The sequence below is a fragment of the Calidris pugnax genome, unplaced genomic scaffold, assembly GCF_001431845.1.
Source record: "Calidris pugnax isolate Ruff unplaced genomic scaffold, ASM143184v1 scaffold15, whole genome shotgun sequence".
Classification (NCBI taxonomy): domain Eukaryota; kingdom Metazoa; phylum Chordata; class Aves; order Charadriiformes; family Scolopacidae; genus Calidris; species Calidris pugnax.
In genome coordinates, this window is record NW_015090774.1 from 346,706 (window position 1) to 366,863 (window position 20,158).

A 20,158-nucleotide genomic window follows, 5' to 3' on the forward strand; every position below is an offset into this window, starting at 1 on the left:
CAGGGGGCGCCCCCGGCCCGGCCGCGCAGGGCACGGTCACTCCCGGGCCCCGTCCCGCCGCCCCCGCTCAGGGGCTGCCGCCGGCCCGCGCCGCGCCGTGCTTCTCGGCGAACCTCCTGCGGGAGAAAGCGGCCTCAGGCACGGCCGGGGGCTGGCCCGGCACCGGGAACCCCAGCGGGAGAACTCCCAGCCTCGCCCGGAGAGGGGATGGGGTGGGAGGGAGGGAGGAGAGGACCCCCAAGGGCCGTGGGGGGGCAGGGCTGGGGTGACCCTCACGCTCCCCCCGCTCTCCCGGTGCCCGGAAGGTGTCACCGCCCGGCTTTCGGAACGGCGGCTTCCCCGTCATGGCGGGGGCAGCCACCCAAGGCGGGACACGTCCCGGCAGGGTCCCTGCCCACAGCCAGCGTGTCCCTCCCAGCGGGAGCAGCGCAGGGCAGAGGGGAAGGGGAGCGGAGCTGCCGGTGAGAAGCTGTGACTGTCCCCAGGCGCGGGACGGACCACGCTCCAGGCAGGAGAAGGTGCCAGAGCAAAGACAGACACCACCTGGGAGAAGGGAGAGGTGACACTGCAACGCCACCGGACTCCGAGGAGCACCACCCTGACCAGACAGACACCCAGCTCCTGCCACCTCCTGTGCACGACACCTCCAAAGAGAGGACCGAACCCTGCTGAAAACACCAGCTCCTCCCCCAAAAAGAGCCAGGTCTGGCTGAACGGCCAGGACTTTCAGCAGCCCGGGCAGAAGGCAGCACAAAACCAAAACACTCGGCCAGCCTTTTTCCATCTCAAACTGGCCAAGCAACGGGGGCACCACTGCCTTTCCAAATCTCCACTCAGAGAAGTGCAGAGGTCACTGCTCCAGAGCCAGAAGAGCCTCAGGAAAGGGAGATGGAAGAGCAGGAGGCAGAAGAGCAGCAAAGTCAGGCGGGGGCAGCCACAGGAAAGGGTTTCCGCCCCCTTTTCTTTGCTGTTGGACAGATCGTGCCTTGGTGGACCCAGCAAGAGCCCTCAGCCATCCCCGGGCTGGGTTAACAGGTCTCAGGGACAACAACTCCAAAGAGGGAGCCCGACACTCTCTATGGCACAGGACTATTCTGAGGTGTCATTCCTCGAAGTTGAGATGGTCTTTCGGGAAAGACAGACCTGTTCAAATTAAATTCCTGGTGACTAAGAGCTACCCGCAGTCACCTAGGGCCAGCCCTGTGGAAACGGGCACTTAGAATTGTCCAGCTTCAGCTTCCAACCCTGGGGATTTGCTAAGCTTTCAGTAGTAGGAAGAAGCTGATGGAGCGTCCAAAAGCCACCGAATCTCAAAGGTTCAACTTATCCCTGAGCCTCTGCAATCTTCTCCCAACTCCCGGAGCACTCCAGTGCAGTGTCCGTGTGTGGCACCAGACGGGTTCTCCTCTTCCCAGCAAGACCCTACGGAGGGAGGAGACCCGACCCTGCAGCAAGCAGCCCTCTGGTCACTATGGACTGAGCCAAACGCTCCATTATCTCCACCATCTTCTACAGCACCTTCTGAGGAGTCAGCCAGCCTCAATGGGAGACACCCACACACCGAGAAGCCATCATTTCTGCTGGAAGTTTGTTCCACAGATTAATAAATTTCCTTTTTTGGGAACAACTACCCTGTTACCTGTGTAAAGCCTGCCCACCTGCGTACAACTTCTAACCAGCAGTTACTATTCTGCTTTTCTCTGCCAGCCTTTCAGAACCTGGTTCCTTCACCCAGAATTATATATAGTGCCCCACCTCACTCACAGTAAGTTTAACAGACTTAACTTCCCCTCCAAACTAATTCTGAATTTTCTGTCTCTGTTCTATAAAAAGACCCAGACACCAGAACTGGACGCCTGTTCCACTATTTGCCTCATCCAAACCAGGCACAGAGGTCAAACTCGCTCCCTGCTCTCTGTCATTCGCCACTTACACCGAGAAAGACTAATTGCACTGTCTTGTCTTGATTGCAAACAGCAAACTTCTTTCTAAAATGAGCGTGCCATAGCGTCAATACCAATTTCAAAGAAATTTACAGTCCCGCAATGAATTCTATCAGTCAAGTTTGCTACATCGAGAAACGAAATGAGATCTCGTTTTTGCTAAGCCCCACTCCTCAGCAGCTGTGCTTCAGGCAAACAGCTTCCATCCAGCCTAGTCACAAAAACCCAAAGCCTGGTGGCAATTCAGGAGACAAGAGTGCTTCCAAGGAACGACGAGGGGCTGCACACTTGGCAGAGGTGAAGCAGACAAACATCTGCCTCCTGCAGCCCTGCTTCACTGCCTCAGCCCCACTGTGGTGGCCCAGAGGAGAGGAAGGGGAGGACGCAAAACCAAGCAAGGGCTGACCCTTGCTTGGGGCATATCTGGGTACCGCTGGGGACGGGGTGTGGGGACTCGGAGAGGGTGAGCTGTGGGTGGACTCTCACCTCCTGGCATAGTCGTACAACGCTCGTTTCCGCTCCTGCAAGGACAGATGCCGCTGCACAGGGGATTTAGCGAACTGCTTTGTAGCTGGCTGGAAGAGAAAGCACAAGAGCCATCAGGAGACAGTTAAAGAAAGCCAGGAGACCTCCTTAGCAGCTTTGCAAGGACACAGCCTTCCAGTTTGGTCTCCAATATAAAACACTCCGTTCCCCTGACATCATGGCTAGTCCTGAACACAGGCCATCAGGCCAGAGGAAACAACACAACCACTCAAGTTACCTTGGAAGAAGGCATAGCTACGGAGCCCTGGATGCCAGAAGCAGCTGCAGCCTGGGAGGTAGACGGGGCAGGCAGGTCAGCACCAGCCTCGTTACTTTCAGGGAAGAAGGGTACTCTCCCCTCCAGCAAGTTGGCAATGGTGGTATCCACACAGTTGGTTTGGGCTGTAGGGACAAAGAGGATCTGTTAGAGAGGGAGCTGCTACATCATGACACCCACATCCTTGCTGCAACCGTGCTCCACAGTACAGCAGGGACAAGGTTTCTGCTTTCAGGCATCACTCACCCAGGTCTACCCTGATGACCTCCAGAGGCACATGAGGCAGCACCTCTTTGACCCGCTGAGCCATTGCCGTGATCCGCACATCCTCAGGAGCAACACCAGCCAGGCTGGAAGGCATCCTGGGCCTGGCTGCCAGGGGCTGGCTAGAGGCTGCAAGAGAAACAACAGTGGGCACAAGAAGGTGGCCTAAAAGTGCAGAGCCCTCAAGTTGTAACAGCTCCGCTTTCTCAAGTATGAAGTGGTGTGATACAAAAGCTGGACTTCCTGCACACCACCATCATGTCTGTGCTCAGGAGCTGCCATCCTCTCCCTGCCAGCCAGCTACAACCCCCAGCCTGGAGCATGCAGGCAGCCCCTGCTCCCCAGGAGGATGTCAGACATGCCTTCTCCTCTCCCTCCACACAGGAGTAACCAAGAGCAGACTGAGGCCTCCCCAAGGGCAAAGCCCATGTGGCAGTTCCATAGTCAGGACACCACCGAGGACACCTACCTGGGGCAAAGGGGAGAAGCGACGTGTGTCTCAGCCTCTTCATGTGCTCAGTTTTATCTGCTGCAGTGAGCCGTGTGGATACCACACCCAGCTCCATGGCCAAGAGCTGCAGAAATGCAGAGAAGAGTCACATGTACACGACCCACAACACGCATGACCCAGGCATTCCCATCTTGCAGGGGAGTGTATCAGATGTACAGGCCTGCGTGGAGCCACGTCGAGGGGAAGAGGACTGGGAACTGATTTCTCCAGGGCCTCAATGATGCATTTCAGTGTTGCATGGAGCACATGAAGGACCAGGAGTAGACAATATCATCCTGACAAAACAGGCTGACAGGGAGATACAAGATCTTTGGTACAGGAGCTATGAAGCACCCAGCACATAAGGGAAAAGTGGAGAAACAACCGCTTTACTTGATTTATGGTATTATGAAAAGGGAGCAAAAAGTTTGAACTAGATGGGGAGAGCCTTGATAACTGGCAGAAAGGATAATGGGGCATAGCAAAATAGGCCATGGAAAAACTGAATAAGGGGCAATAAATATGGGCCAGAGTTCCCATTGTATAAATACACCCATCCAGAAACGCCCTTTGCAATGCTGCTTGCACCCCACTCTCCTCTGTGACCGTCCCAAATTCCAGCAGTCCTACACATCCCTCTCCCAAGTCATCCTCCTACCTCCTGAACTCGGAGCGCAAAATCCTCACTCAGTTCTTCAGCTCGTCTGGGGACAGACGGCATCCACCTGAATGGGGACAACAGCACTGGGCCGACTGCTTCAAGGGCTGCTGGAGGAGCCAGCCCCATCTGGGATCAATAGTGCAATGCTACTATTCCCACCTCAGCTCACCCTGCTCACCCCAAATCTCTCCCCAAAAGACAAGCGTCAATCCTCAACACTAGCTTGCAAAATTAAGGCACAGCTCAGAAGACAAAACTGGCTCATTAAATCTTTATTAGCATTCAAGCGTAACATGCGAAATATCTCCTAATGAAGTTCCCCAAAAGGCCCCAAATGAGAAGACACTGCCATTTACATGAAAGAACAAAACAGATCAGCAAGACTCGAGCCAGCTACAGCTGGGGAAAGCTATAGCACAAGATTTTTCCTTACTGAAATACCCCAGCCCCTAAATTTGACTCCAAGCCCATTCTGCTGCCTGTGGACCCTTATTACACCAATGCTACTCAGCCAGTCTGGGGTCACCGGGGCCCTAGACAGGTGTCTGAACCACCTCTGCAATTCCCAAGGGATTGCAGGGAAGAGACAGACACTAGAGGACTGAGCTGCTTGCAGGGAATCACCCATGGGACCTGAGCAACCCTGGGGTGAATTACAGCAGAGCAGCTGGCTTAAAAAATATAGCTGGCAAATGTTAACTTAAAAGCCCTGAGAGACTCCTTCACCAGCTGAATGCAGGAACCAAGCACCCTTTCTGCTTCAGAAGCTGGTTGAAGCTGGTCCAGAAGCTGGACCTGGCATGGACCAAATAACACTGAACAAAGCCATGCTGAGATATCACAATGAGGGTGCACATTAGCACCTACCAAAAGATCTCTTACTACAACAGTAAAAATGTCAAGCTCTCTGCCCACCCTAAACCCTCCCCCAAATGGAAGAGAGAGAGAGAGATAGTACCTTACTTGATAAACTGTGAAGGGAACAAAGAAGGTCCAGAGCAGCTCTGTAATCCAGGAGGAGTCAGCCACACTCTGGGGAAGAGAGCCCAGTGAGATCGCAGCCCACAAAACATGAACTAGTCAGGTCTCCATCGGGGACGCAGGCAGGCAGAACACAGCTAAGCCACGGCAGGAGTAACAGATACACAGGCAGAGAGGTGTGGAGGACTGGGAAAGAGGGAACGGCAAACCCAGTGCACAGTGAGGGCAAGCCCCAGGGCAGATTCGCCTTCATTAGTCTTTACCAGGCAGAGCAAAAAAGTCAAAGTTTTCACTGCTCTGAGTCATTTTTTCCTCCCACCAGGATAGCAAGATTTCCTCAAGATCATCACCTTCTCTACTAGACTGTGCCTTTAGAAAGGAACAAAAATGCCTTAACATCTACTAAAGCTTCCTTAGAATAATGATCAATCCTCCCTTATTCTGGCAGGAACAGCCCATGTAATGTCTCAACTCCTGTAAGCTCTATCTCTTCATTTCCGAGCAGGCTGCACTGTGAAGAAGTCTTAACAACTCTTCTCTTTGAAGATAAATCGTTAAAGGTGAGCTGTAATTTATTACTTTCTTCTTAGGGAAAAGGTTATTTAGTAATTTTTGGAAAAAGGAAGTACTGTGATGCCTGCCAGCGGAGAGCACTGGAACAGGCGCTCCAAAGCGGTGGCCTTCTCAATGGGACACAGCCCCCAGCAGCTGGACCTTACTCAGAAGCAAGTCTGATTGAGAGCAGAAAGCTGAAGTAAAGACTTAGAGAGTCTGGCCCCTACATTTTACTGTTGAATGGACACCGTTCCTAGGATTACCTTTATCCTGCAGTGCCCAAACTTTCCACAAGCTGGTGAGAACACCATCTCAAGACCTTCAGCTTGCAACTGTAGCTGCCTTGGCTTCTTTTACATATGGCTGTGTCCTCAACCAAAGCAGCGTGGCTCCAAGATAGACCTTGTGCCTGGTTTATTCCATGGCCTGGGAAGAGGTGCTATAAATGAGAATAGCCTCAAAACCACAGCCACCAATGGTTACATAAAGAAGCCTCATCTCCTGGATAAACAGATCTAAGAAACTTAAAAGCAAATGCCTTATAGTGATGACAAAAGCCAGACTTCAGTTACGCTGCCTTGTGCCACAGAACACAACCCTCCTTCAAGGTTCCAGCCAATTGGAGCTGAAGAAAATTATTTATTAAAACCAAATTTGGTGGTTTGCTCAGCCCAGTGTTTGATATATAGCATGCAAGTGTCTATAAGGGCTTTCTGTAAAGCACTGATTGAGCCATTAAAAGTATCACAGTCCTCAGAAGTTTCTGATTACTTGAAATTACCTAAGAAATCCACCAGGACTTACTTAGCCAATGTGCATGAAGGGCAAAAAATTCTGCTCGACCTCTAAAGGTAAAAATCTGAGCCAGTAAGTGACTATAGCCAGTAATTTCAAGCAGATCTGCAGTTATGTGCATGCCATTCTCCCTAACACTCATGAAGAAAGGGATGCACAAATATACAACTTGGCACATCTCATAGAATTTCTCAGAGGAGCCAAACCCATAAAAAGATAAGATATTCATTATAAACAGTCCAGAGCAGGACAGCTCTCCCACTTCTTTGGAGCAGCCATTCTAAAAGGTAATATCCTCACTGTTAGAAAACTGTGTCTTAATCCAAAAGTGAACTTGTGCAGTACCAGCATTTAGTCTCAGCACCTGAAAAGAGAGCTGCTGTGTGCTTTGTCAGTAAAAATAAAAATAAAATTCTCCACTCTCAAGCCTCTTCTCCAACAAGCAAGCAGCTATCCCCAACAATCTCTCTGCCTTTTCTGTGATAAGCCGATTAAGCTGGCTACCTTTAAGGTTTCCTCTCTGGATTCTGCATCATGCTTATGGCCTCCTTGAACTCTCTACTACTGCCCCACTTTCTTGGCAGTGGGGTTACCAGAGCTTTGCATAATATTTTAGCAGCAGTTTTCACCACTGCACACGTGCAGCTAATGCCATTTCCTCACCCTACTAGATATTCCTCTTGCTACACACGCACAGACCATGTCAAACTTACAAGTAACAGCCCTTCACCGGCAGCTCTCAGTAGTTCACTGGATCACAATCAATAATCTAGCTTCTTCATTATTCACTAACCAAACTTCACCAGCAGGGATCTCAATATTGTCATCTGTAGCATCAATAGAAGTGCTAAAAAGCACTGGGCAAAGAACTAATCCCAAACAGAATCTCACTTCAAAGATACCTGTACGCTGATGTTTTTGCATGGGCAGTGATATTTTGTGATCTGCTGGTAAGTGGTTTTCTATCTATCAACTGTGTTCTACTATCTGAAAAAGACAGACAATAGAGAATCAACTAAAATGCCTGCCCAATATAAAATGCAGATCCATAAATCAGATCAAGAAACAGGAAATTCAACAAAATCTCACTCTGTAAATAAGCCGAGACCAGTTTTATTGCGATCCATTTAGCTGCGCTACTATTATCATGATGAACTTTGCCACTTTTCTGAAGCTAATGTTGCATCATGTTACAGATCTGCATTTAGGAGCCACGAGCTCAAGAACCTAATCCAAAGAACCTTGCACAACCTTTTGGCACCTCAGCCACTCTCCAGGGTGACCGGAGCTATTCTTCCAAAGCACTTTAAAAGAAGTGGACCAACAAAGAGGAAATGAGACACAGTGATGCTACGGTCATGGAAGCCAGAAGGTACATTGTTAGACAGCTGAGCTACTAAAACATTTATCAAAATTGCCAGTATAATTAAAAGTGGAAGACTTAGTGGAAGTTCCCTGGGAAAGGCACGTGAAAAACAGAAGCATTAGCGCTGAAAAGCCAGTCCTTGAGGTGATGGACACAAGGCCAGGCTGCACTACCCACAGGCTTCAAAGCGGAAGCAGAATTAATGGCACCGCCAAGACCCTCACACAGAGCTCGCCTCCACAACTCCTCCTTGCCCTACGTCCCTGACTCACCACAGTGATCAAAGGCCTCTGAACTTGTAGGGCAACTGGTTGTACCACATCCAAGATTGAGAACGGCCAAGAGCTGAAAAGGAAGAATTCAGCAGTGAATGACCCCAAAGCTAAAACAAAGTGAGGCCAGCCCCGCCGCAGGAACGCCCACTCCCAGTACCTGAAGCGGAGCAGGCCGGCCCGGCCGTTGGTGGCAGCCTCCTCCGGGAACAGCAGCAGCGGTGGGTTCCCTCTGTGGGACGAATACACCTTCAGGGAATCTACCAGTTCTGCTCGGCTTCCTGTCACTCCCAGCTCCATGAATCCTCGTGACCAGCAGATGAAGCCAGGGGCACCGTTCAGCGCAGGCTGCAAGGGAAAACAAGAGTAAGGAAGAAATGCCATCCTGCCCTCCCCTCAAGGCCTGCTTTCCCAGATGACAGCGGGAGACAAAGTTCCTGCTTATTAGCAAAAACGCCCCTGAGGGCAGAGGGAGCAAGAGCTAAAAGCACTAGTAGCATGGAACACGTTACTGCCAGGCTTCAGAAACCGCTCTGGCCCCAATTCCCTAGGAATTGGACTCCTGATTTTCAGACTGTACTGTCTGCCTGAGAAACGAATTCCCACCCTGCCCTGGGTGACAACTGTGCTTCTCCCATGTTCTCTCTACTAGTTCCTGATACGCTTGGCAAGAGATACACTACGTCCAGGAGTAACTTTACTCAAAGTAAAGAGCAAATTTACTGCTGTTTTCAGGATATAGGACCAACCAACTCACTCACTCTCAGGAACATTTGGAGCCTGTTGATTCAGGAACTCCACACATAAGGAATTTCACAAGAGTACAGGGAAAATTACACAACCACCAGCCCAGCACAATAACCCGAGCACCCCTGCCCCGCCACACAGCTGCCCTCCACACTCCTCTGCAGCACAGCCGCCTGTCCGCACCCAAAGAAGTGGCACCCACCCTGCTTCTGGCACCACCTATTTGAAAGGCCAGAAAAGGATACAGATGCTAGGATTCACCTGCTCTTTTTCCATAAAATCAATACCCACTGTAACATTTCCTGCTTCTCCTCACCCTGTTTCCATTTTTCATGCAGAGCCTACAGAGTGACACTGAACCACAGAAAAAAAACTCAAGGCGTGTGCAATCCTGGGTTAATAAATAAGAACTGAAGAGGCTCATGGCTACACCTGACTTCTGAATGAGCTCTCTGTGCTCTTCTCCTGAAGAGAGGTGCTTCCGCATGATCTCGCAGGACCTGCCATGACCCAGCTCCCAGTTACTCACCGTATTACATGAGGTCAGAAGGTTGATGACATTGTGATCGAATTGTGTCACGTGGTTGGCAATATACACCCTCACATTGACATCACGAAGCCGGGGATCACTTTGCCGCACAAATAAGCCCAGCACTGAGCACATCACACGAACAATAAACCTGGGGGTGGGAAAGTGCTTTCCTCAAGTCCCACAGTCTGACCCGTCACTGGCTTACACATCCAGCAAACAGAACAGAGACTTGGGAGTTCATGTGACTTACAAAAAGACAGGGGTACAAAATGGAAACTATATGAAAGTTACGAAGGATAGGAATTGCGGGGGGCGGGGGGGGCTGAAGTTGGGGCTAAAGGCTGCCTGCAGAGTTGTAGCTGCAGTATGAAATACGCGGCAGCAAGCCACATTGAATTTCTTAGCAGGCCACCCAGCTGATCTAAGTGTTTCAGATCAATCCTTGAGCACTCAAGAGGCAACTGCCAGCTTTGGTCTTGGCAGGGAAGGCACCTTCGTGGGTCCTAGGGACAAGGAGCCCTGAAAGCACAGCTCCCCATAAACCTCTGCATAAAGCTGGCCTTCACGGCTAAGGACCCCAAACGGGTGAGGGCAGCCCTCCCACTCCATGTTGCCCCACAGCAGTGTCTGTACACAACATCCCCACCCCAGGTAACAGCAGGAGCTCTAAGCCCTGGGGAGAGCTGGGCTCACGCACCGTCGCAGCACGCTGTCAGGCAGGGCACAGCTGACCAGAAAGACATGTACACCAATGAAGAGGCGCAGGACGAGCAGACAGAGCCCCACGGGTGCGTACAGCAGCAGGGCCAGAAGCAGGAACCCATCAGTCGGAAACCTGTAGGACCAAAGAGCAGCATGGACAGCCTAAGCACGGCTGGGACACACGGGGCACGGTCAGACCCACCGCTGCCCCTGCTCTGTATGACCTCCGGCGCCTCCCCAACGAGATACCCAGCCCTTCCCCGTCCTCCCCACCACGAGACACCCGACCTTCCCCACGGAGCTCCCACGGGACACCTCTTTGCCCAGTGGACCCCTAGGGCTTTCCGCCAGAGACCCCCCAGCTTCCTGCGTGGGCCTCTAACGGAACAACCCGGCCCGCACCCCCGCCCCAGAGCCCTCGGGCTCCCCCGCGGCCCCTCAGACCGCCACGACTCTCACCGGTGCGAGTCGAAGAGCCGCTCGGGGCCCGGGGCCGCCGGAGGCTCCATCCCCGCCGCACCCGGTGCCTCAGGGCCGTCCGACATCCGCCGCCATCTTCCCCCGCGGCCGACCCGCCTGGCCCGCGCGGGGCAGCCTGGGAGGGGCGGTGACTTCCCGGCGTGCACCGCGCCACCTCCCGGGCGAGCCCTGGGCGGTCGGCGAGGCGGGGACAGCAGCTGGCGGAGACGGTGCTCTCGCCGCAAACCCTGCCGGCCCTCCCTCACCGGCGGCCACGCTGCAGCTACCCGCACAACTCGCCGAAGGGACTACATCTCCCGGCGCGCCCCGTGGCGGGACTACAGCTTCTGGTAGTAGCCAGCCGCAAGACTACGACTCCCAGCGTTCCCCGCGGCGGGACTCCAGCTCCCAGTGTGCCCCGCGGGCGGGCACCGGAGCAGTATGGCGGCGCTGGCGCGGTGGGCTCGGCTCCCGCTGCGGCCGAGCGCCGCGCGTTGGTGCCGGGCTCTAAGTGGGGCTTCCGAGGCCCCTCCTCCCCCACCGCCGCCGCCTCCCCCCACCTCCGCCAGGGCCCACGTGTTGGCGGCGGCGCTGGGCGCCGGGACGGCGGCGCTGGTACTTCTGTGGGCCCGGGATGGCGAGGGACAGCGGCCCGCTTTGCCCACGCTGCGCGCCGCCGTGCCCGCTCCACCGCCGCCCGCCTCCCCGCCGCCCGCCTCCCCCCGTGCCGCCTTCAACTTCATCGCCGACGTGGTGGAGAAGACGGCGCCCGCCCTGGTCTACGTGGAGATCGTGGGCAGGTACCGGCACCAGGCGGCCCGCAGCGCCCTCCCTCCCCCCGCCCCGGGGAGCCGGGCTTCCCCGCTACCTGACAGGGCAGATTCCCTCTTGCCTCTGTCCCGGTCCTCTCGTCCTGCACTTCAGAAGGGTCTGGCCCCGTCTTCCCTGCAACCCCAGCACCCTCCCCGGCCACACGGCCTTCTCTCTGCCAGCCTCCCTGCCCTGGCCACCTTGTGTCCCAGGCACCCGGGCACAGCACCCGGATAGGGGCCCATTGGTGCTGCGGGATGGACAGATCCATCCCCTCACCCTGCTGTTCGTGCATGCAGCTGGCACGGGGTTGATCTTTGCCACAAGGACACACCACTGCCGCACCGCCACCGTGTCCTCTGGGACTGTTTTGGTAGAGCGTGGCCCCAGGCTGCCTGCGGCACAGAGTTACTCAGTTCCAGGAGCATGACTTTGCATTCAGCTTTGAACTCCATCCTTTGTCTCCAGGCTGTCAAGGCACCTCTGAATAGTAGCTCTGCCCTTCAGCTTGTTGACCGCTCCCTCCAGTGTGGTGTCACCTCTGGGCTTGCTGAGTGCATGCAGTGTTTATTGTACCTTTGCAAGTTGTGTGCAGTCTCCTGATTCTTCCTGCTTGTTCCCCTGTTGCATGTTTGTGTAGACTCTCAAGATGGTGACCTTTCATGGGAAAGTGGAGGAGTCTCCCCCGTGGTGTGGTTGCCCAGACATCCTCACTACCCCCTGCTTCCTTCCAGGCATGCCAGTCTGGGCCATCCAGTCTGCCTGGTCCCTGCCTACCCTCTGCCTGCCCTCCAAGTCCCATCAGAGTCCCTGCCACCCCTCCCTGACCTGTGCCCACCTTGCAGGCATCCCTTTTCGGGCCGTGATGTGCCCATCTCTAATGGCTCGGGTTTCCTGGTGTCTCCGGATGGGCTCATTGTGACCAACGCACATGTGGTGGCAAACCGGCGGCGCGTGCGGGTGAAGCTGGCCAGCGGCGAGCAGTATGACGCTGTGGTGCAGGATGTGGACCAGGTGGCAGACATCGCTACCATCAAGATCAAGCCTAAGGTGTGCATTGCGGTTGTGGAGAACCTCCCTGTGTTCCCTCCCATCTGCTCACTGTCCTCCTTTCTTCCAGCACCCGCTGCCCACCCTGCCCCTTGGACGCTCCTCCGAGGTGCGGCAGGGAGAGTTCGTGGTGGCCATGGGCAGCCCGTTTGCCCTCCAGAACACCATCACCTCTGGCATCGTCAGCTCAGCCCAGCGGGGCAGCCGGGAGCTGGGCCTGACCGCCTCTGACATGGAGTACATCCAGACTGATGCTGCTATCGATGTAAGGAGAACTTGTGGCACGCAGCGGGTTGGCACCTCATCCTGGCTGCGCTCTTTGGGGAGGGGGGAGCTGGGGAAGGGCTGTGGGTGCCGTGAGGTCGGAGGAGCCTAGACACAGAGCACAGGGAGAGGAAGGGATTCCAGCCCATCACCTGGGCGCTGGCTGCATTTCTCAGCCTGTCCCTGTTCCCTGGACTCTGCCTCCCTGCCGCGGGTCCTGCTGTACGAGGATGTCTCTTTCATGGCCTGTTTACTGCTTTCTCCTTTGCTGCAGTTCGGGAACTCCGGGGGCCCCCTTGTCAACTTGGTAAGTTCTCCTGCTTGCTCTCTCACTGGCCGGGGCAGAGATGTGCCATGTGCCCTTTGGTCTGTGCCCCTCGGTGGGAGCAGTTGTGGGTGCTGCCAGGAGGGAGGGACTGTGCGTGCTCCAGGCTCCTTCTGAGGAGGAGCAGGGGATCAGCCCGGTGTGGGAGCCCTATGCATCGTCTGTTTTGGGGAGCCTGAGCCAATAGGACTCTGGTGTGCCTGGTGAGGCCAGCGTGGCTGATGCTGGCAGGGCAGAGAGAGGGCCTGTGTGGGCTGCAGCCCATGGGGATGGTCCCTAGCCAACCTCAGCAGGGCTGGACAGGCTGCAGAAGCAGCAGGCTGGGAAGGGATGGGGGCACAGGCTTGCACAGGCATTCCCCTCCTTTCCACAACGCTGCAGGCTGGATAGCACAGTGCCGTTTCCCCTGCAGGATGGCGAAGTGATTGGGGTGAACACTATGAAGGTGACATCAGGCATCTCTTTTGCCATCCCCTCAGACCGACTGCGGAAGTTCCTGCAAAAGGAGGAGCAGCGCAAAAGTGAGTTGGGTGCCTCTCTGCTCGAGTGTTGGGGGAATGAGGCCAGAGGGAGGAGGATGAAAGAGGGAAGCTCTTGTACAGCCAGGCTCTGGGCCCTTCTGAGAGAAGGGCAAGCAGAGCAGGAGACAGAGTCTTTGGGGGTAAGAAGGTTCTCACATCTGGCATGAAACTCCCCTCAGCCATGGGAAAGCTGTTCTGCTACTTCCCTGCCCACGGGGGCCTAAGAAACTGCAAGGAGGATGCTGGCCTGTGTCTTCTGTGGATAAAGACTTAAAGTGTCCCAAGTAGCTTGCATTTAAGTCCCCAGGGGTAGGTGAGGATATTATTTTTTTTTTTTCTGTCCATTGCTACTTTTCATTAGATCTCAATATCAAAATCAGGAAAATCAGTGGACCGTTTGTTGATGTTCAAAGGGAAAGGATGATGTGGAAATTGAGGGCCACTTAGCCTTGTGTGTACTAATGGAAATGCAGGTGCATGGTGTAGCTGTATCATAAAGGGCAGGTAGTTAATTTAGTCTTGTAGAACACTACCTGGTTTTGTTCCTTTGTGTGTGGTAATTTATTTAATACAGACTCTTGCTATCTGGTTCTCATGTTGGCACTGTGGAGTGATACTCTCAGTCAAAAAAGTGGCAACTCAGTCCAGGAAAGTAATGTAGCTGATAGCTATAAAGCTCTGACTGGTCAATGGAACTTAAATTTGCTAGGGAATCAGAATGACTCTCTCTGCCTTGAGGTGTGTGGGCTTTGTGACTCGGTTGGCTCAGCCAGGCCTTATTTTGAATGTGTGTCTGTTTTCAGCCTTGTCATTTGATGTCCTTTCCTTTGACAGGCTCCTGGTTTGGCAATACAGAGACAAAGCGCCGTTACATAGGGGTGATGATGCTGACTCTCACGCCAAGGTACGTGTTCTAAGGTCAGGGGCTGGTCTTGGAGTGTGGTGGTTGCGTGACAGGGTCTTCCAAACTAATTGCAAGTGCCTGGTTTGGGGAGGATTGTCTTCAGAGCTTAAGCATTCACTCTCAAGTCTCTCTGTGCTTGTGTTGTGTTTAGACTCTGGGCTGTGTCAGAGGTAAATTAGAAGTTTCTACACTTGTGGCAGAATCTGCAAGCCCCTAAAAAGTCGCTGAACCTACCTATAATTGTCACTGAGGAGAATTTGATAAAGATCCCTTGCAGCACAGCGTGAATGAAGAGTCACCAGAAACATTGTGTAATCAATAGATAGGCAATGTACCAAGTGAAAGTTGTGGTGAAATGGTTGGGCAAGTTGCGTTGTCTGGGAGGGGGGATCTGCCAGGTGAATTGCTGTGGTGCAGAAACAGTTCTAGAGTATGGGGCTTTCAGAATAAGGAACAGCAAGCTTCCCTGCAGTAGTGTCGACTGAGGAAGGAGGTGATAGGTAGGAGAGCAGGCTGTATTGGCACACACAGGGTGGCTGCCACCCAAAGGGGGGTGCGAGGCTCCTGGGTTTCAGGAGGAAGGGTTGGTGGTGCCTCTGGAGAGAAGTCATCACAGTGCTGGACAGCCCTGGTCACACCTGCAGTGAGCTCTGCTCTGGGCTGCAAGCCTTGGGAGGGAATTGCTGCAGGAGTTATACCTACCAGTAGCCTCCTGGAGGCAGCAAGTGCACGCGTTAGGAATGTGCTGGACCTGCACTCTCACCTCTGAGAGCAGCCCTCCTTTTCAAGGACAGAGTGTCTGCTCTGGTTCATTGGCTCTTACAGCCCTCTTTCAAGAGACTTTTAACTGACTCTTGGGGCTCGGTGTGCTGGTGAGGTTCGTTGTAGTGTGCTTGGCAAAAACACTTTCAGGGCCCTGCTCTGCCCTTGCTAAAGCTCTCGTGGCTGTTGGTGGGTTTGCAGGCTGTCTGCACCTCTGGGCACCAAGAGCAGTCTGTGGGGTTCCTGCCTGGGACACAAACGGAGGAGCTCTGTGTCTCCTGAGATTTGGGGCAGTGGGAATGGTGGGGGAACGCTGTCAGCATTGCTGGCATGGCCGGTAGCTGCCCAGATGCCCAGTAGATGGTGCTGGTACTCGGCAAAACCTGTGGGAGGTGGGAGCCCAACCTCCTCCTCCTCCGGCTTCACTGGACAGCCGTGCAGGAAGAAGTTCGTCAGGGAAGAAGCATGAAATGCTTCAGACTTGGCTCCTAGGAAGTGGTTCCAGCTTCAGCACAGCCAGCAAACAGCCTGGCAGCTGGTCCTTGGAAACCATCTGACTGCAAGTCTTGTTTGCGCACAGTTGCTGGGAAGATCTCCCAACAAGGGGTTGTTCGCCTTGGAATCGGGTGATTACACTGTCTGAACACGCTCATTGGAAAGGCCAGAAACTTGCCCTAGCACAGGAAGAAGGAGAAGCTCCAGGTTGGGTACCAGCTTCTCAGTGTCCTAGTCCTGCTGCACAGATTGCCCAGCAGGCAGGAGCTTCCTGAGACACTAGGCCTTTGCCCTGCTGCCCTAAGGGAATGGAGGTGTGCCAGTGACTTTGAGCTCAGCTGTGGTGGAGCTTGTAGATACCCTCGCCTTGGCCACAAAAAGCCAAGGGAAGAGACAGGGCCCTGACTAGCACAGCCCTCTGCAGTCATCTTACAGCGTGGAGTAAGTAGGGACTGAGCAAAAGACACAGCCAGGACAGTTGACCTCAACTGACCATGCTGCATGACATCATTCTCAGCAATAAAACTGGGGGTTGGAGGTTTTCCAAGGTAGCCATTGCTCGGGGATTGGCTGGGCAACAGTCAGCTGGTGGGAGGTGGTCAGTGAGTGCCTTTACATCACTTGCCTTTTTTTTTTCTCCTTTTTTTTTCCTTTTATTTTCTTTCTTCCTTCGCCTGTTAAAATATCTTTTATCTAGACCCACAAGCTTTCTTGGTTTTGCTCTTCCAGTTCTCTCCTCTGTCCTGCTGGAGGAGTGACCAAGCAACTGAGTAGGGACTTACTTGCCAGCTGGGGCCAATAACGCACTACCACCAGGTGCAGCCACTCTTAGTGCTGTGTAGCCTAAAATCACAAAAGCACTCATTTACTGTGTTTGTAGACACCTGCTTAAGGGCATGCATTGTTCAGCTTTTGTGACTGAGGTGAAGAAGCAGAGTTGACATCGTAAGCATGCAGACCACATCAGATGGGTAGTTCTGTCAGTAGAGCCCAGAGACAGGACTAGAGGCAATGGGCAAGAACTGAAACACGTGAGATTCCATCTGAATGCAAGAAATCTCTTTTTCACTCTGAGGAGGGTGGTCAAAGCCTGGCATAGGTTGCCTGGAGGGGTTGGAGAGTCTCCAGCCTTGGAGATACTCAAAACCTGACTGGACACAGTCCTTGGGCAACCTGCTCTGACCAAGCCTGCTTGAGCAGGGAGGTTGGGATAGATGATTTCAAGAGGTCTCTTCTGACCTCAACCATGCTGTGATCCTGGGAAATCAAGGGATGGCAGTTTACAAAGGTCTGTAAAAACAGTAGAGTTGAGTTCAACAGCGACCAGTGTGAAGTAGGGAGCCATAACTGGCTTAATAGGTACCTGAGGAGGAGCAAGGAGCTGGGCATAGTGACTGTGGGAATTTCTGGGGCTGCAGTGGATCAGAGCTGCTGCACAGTGTTTGAGGGAAGAAAGCTGTTTACACGATGCACGGTCCCTCCTCTCTGGTGAGATCCATCTGGAGCACTGTGTCCAGTTCTGGATGCTTTCAGGAGGGGTGAGGAGCAGTTGGGGAGAGTCCAAAGAGGAGCAGTGAGAGATGCAGAATTTGAGCTAGGTTTAGAAAACCTAATCTGTAGGAAGATTGGAGGAACTGGGATTGTTCAGTCAATAGAATCCAGAGGAGAGATGTGGGTATATCTCTGGCAAAAAAGAGGGGTCACAGCTTTTGTTCTGTGTCCTACTTGCCAAAGGCAAAGAAATGGAACTGCACCAGGGGACGGATAAACCTGATACAAGGAAGGGTGGTGTGATGTGGGACTGCTCAGACAGGAGATGGACATGCATCACCAGCAGGTGGGATCCAGCTGGCAGCTGCTCTGGTAGTTTCCAGCTCTCCCTGTCCTCTAGTTTTTGACAGTAAGATGATGGTGTTTGGGTGCCCCTGGGGTTTGCAGCTGGTCTCTTGTGCTTAGCATTGTGCAGGGATGCAGGAGGAGAGATTCTGTGCTATGGTCTCCAAGTCTCTGTGGCCATGGTTGGGTGGAAGCCCTGCTCTGCCTCCCAGCTCCTTCCCATGATGATGATTTTTCACTCTGCAGCATCCTGGCTGAGCTGAAGCTGCGTGACCCCAGCTTCCCCGATGTCTCCTATGGAGTGCTAATCCACAAGGTGATCATTGGCTCCCCGGCCCATCAGTAAGTGCCGTCCTGTGCCTTGGGGGGTGGCATGGGAGGTCAACTACACAGGATGGGGTGCATTTAGCTCTGAGAGTTTTGCTCCAGAGCAGCAGGGCTTGGGCCCCGCAGCTGTCGGTGTGCAGCAGAAACCGACTTGGTCACCCTTGCCCACGCATGGAGTCCTGTTGACCAAGAAAGCCTGTTTGGCTGGAGGGACACCTGGTACAGTGTCTCCTTCCTTCTGGGAAGACAAAGCCAAGTGTCTGCTTCACCTGCTGTATGTTCCTGTCATCGTTCTCCCCACAGGGCAGGACTGAAGGCAGGTGACGTCGTGCTGGAGATCAACGGGCAGGCATCGCGCCGTGCAGAGGATGTGTACGAGGCCGTGCGGACGCAGCAGAGCCTGGCCTTGCTGGTGCGACGTGGGTACGACACTTTGCTGGTGAGCGTCGTCCCTGAGGTCACGGAGTAGCAGTGCTGTTGCGCAGGCTGCTGCGGGCACCGGCTGGCCGTGCTGGCCGAGAGCCCAGGACACTGGACTGAGCAGTGACTGTGGCGGTCAGGGAGAGACTAAGACCTTGTGAGGGACTGGAAGGGGTCAGGCAGAGGGGCCCGGCCTGGTGCTTGGGTGGACTCATGGTGCAACTGCTCCTCTCTGTACTCCAATAAAGCACTTTTTTAGGGATCCCCAGTGCTGTGTGGCCTCCTTCCCACAGCAGTGGCAATGGCCATGAGGAGGCTGTGCTGTGTGAGACACTGCCCACCCTCTCAGTCCTTGTATGAGTCTTTGCAGCTGGGGAGGAGGACACTGGCTGTGCCTCTAGGGATCTCCTTGGTGTTAGAGGTGTCCTGCCACCCACTTGGCACCCGCGCAGGCTGTGATCTGACTCCTCCGCCACTGCTTGATGGGCACCCATCAAGCTGTGCCTCATGAGGCCACCTCCTCAGCGAGTAAGAGCGGCCTGGAGCTGCACTGGGGCAGGCTTTGCCAGGCCGGCTCTCCCTGCTTCCCTGGTGTGCCCGCCGAGCTGGTCCTTGGCAGCACTCGCTGCTGTGGCTGTGCCCGAGAGGCCAGAGGGACGTGGCAGATGTCTGCCTCGTCAGATTGCTTCCATGGGGAGCACTGCTCCAAGGTTTGCATCCACTTCTGCACCCATGAAGCAGCTTTCTGGTGAAGGGAGTGTCGATGCTGGACTGTGAGATGGCCGGGACAGCATCTTGCTGGCTGTGATGTTTGGGAAGGCTGAAGGGAGCCTGTGGCTGTCCCTCCCCCAGCCTGGCGTCTGTCCGTGCCGGAGCACTGCTCTCCCACGCATGCAGCCCAGCCCCTGGGGACAGCTGGGGGGCCCTCCCTGTGCTCTGCAGCTGGTGGCTGAGAGCCCAGCCGGCCCTTCTGAGAAGGAGCAGCTCCGGCTGTTCCTCGCCTTCCTGGAAGAGCTCCTGCTCTGCTCCGGCCCCTGCCAGAGGTTTTGGGAGGCAGACGGCTCTGAGACGAGGGCTTCCTTGAGGGGCTGTGTCCGACCCTGCTCCGGCGGGGAAGAATGTGCGTGTCGAGCCAGGCCCCGCTCATGACGGGGCTCCCAAGCCCTCGCCTCTGCTTGTTATTTTTAGGAGATGAAAGAAGCACAGTTCCTTGGGGGTGCTGTGGCAAAGGGCGGCTCCGAGCCGCTGCTCCCCCCCTGCGCTCTTCCCGCCCTGAGAACAGGCCTCCTTTCAGGCAGCCCTGGCCTCACCAGAGGAATTTGCTCCCCCGGCAAGCCCCAGCCGGCTGCTCGCAGGGGAAATAGCTGAGACGCCGGCGGCGTTTCTCGCATAGCTGCTCCGGCAGCGCTGACCGCAGTGATTTCCACTGCCTGGAGCCAGGGCCTGCCCCAGCCCAGCCGCCGGCTGCCCCCCTCTTCCTCCCCAGGCTGTCCCCCAGTGACGTGGAGGTGGCTGCATCCCTCTGCTGCAGATGGGCCCAGAGTGTCTGGCTGAGGTGGGGTGTCCCTGCCTTTGCCCTCCTGTCGTGTCCTTGTTCTGTGCCTCTGGCCCTGGCTCTGCTGGGCTCTGCTCCCTCCACGCCAGCCGAGGCAGCCCATCTCTGCTGCCAGACTGCGATCCTCGTGGGTCACAGCCCCGTGGTGGGATTTCTGCTCGATACCATTTGCATTGCAGCTGGTGTGGGGGAACCAGCACTTCGCCGCATCCCTGCTGTCCACGCTGGCCCTGTCTGTTCCCTCCAGTGCCATGCTGTGGGGATGCCTGAGGCCAGTGCTTGGGCTCCTGCTGGCCCATTCCTCTTGCCCGCACAGGCTT

The 20,158-nt window shown here is 54.8% G+C and overlaps 2 protein-coding genes across 3 annotated transcripts; one reads left to right on the forward strand and one right to left on the reverse strand.

Moving 5' to 3' along the window:
* AUP1 (ancient ubiquitous protein 1) lies at positions 1-10,686 on the reverse strand. 2 transcript variants are annotated; one of them, XM_014945679.1, is made up of 12 exons: positions 10,570-10,686; positions 10,106-10,243; positions 9,406-9,556; positions 8,290-8,477; positions 8,130-8,202; positions 5,119-5,192; positions 4,158-4,224; positions 3,479-3,584; positions 2,992-3,138; positions 2,707-2,870; positions 2,430-2,518; positions 1-116 (listed from the first exon to the last, which is right to left on the reverse strand). In XM_014945679.1, exons 1-12 carry the CDS (start codon positions 10,653-10,655, stop codon positions 68-70), a joined length of 1,332 nt encoding a protein of 443 aa, XP_014801165.1. In that variant the 5' UTR covers positions 10,656-10,686; the 3' UTR covers positions 1-67. The 2 variants fall into 2 exon arrangements, with proteins under 2 accessions (XP_014801165.1, XP_014801171.1); XM_014945685.1 differs by lacking the exon at positions 4,158-4,224 and having other exon boundaries at positions 5,124-5,192.
* Positions 10,687-10,779: 93 nt separating this feature from the next.
* HTRA2 (HtrA serine peptidase 2) lies at positions 10,780-18,551 on the forward strand. Its single transcript, XM_014945723.1, has 8 exons — positions 10,780-11,369; positions 12,225-12,429; positions 12,500-12,694; positions 12,968-13,000; positions 13,431-13,539; positions 14,374-14,443; positions 17,783-17,878; positions 18,167-18,551. Exons 1-8 carry the CDS (start codon positions 11,011-11,013, stop codon positions 18,330-18,332), a joined length of 1,233 nt encoding a protein of 410 aa, XP_014801209.1. The 5' UTR covers positions 10,780-11,010; the 3' UTR covers positions 18,333-18,551.
* Positions 18,552-20,158: the final 1,607 nt, after the last annotated feature.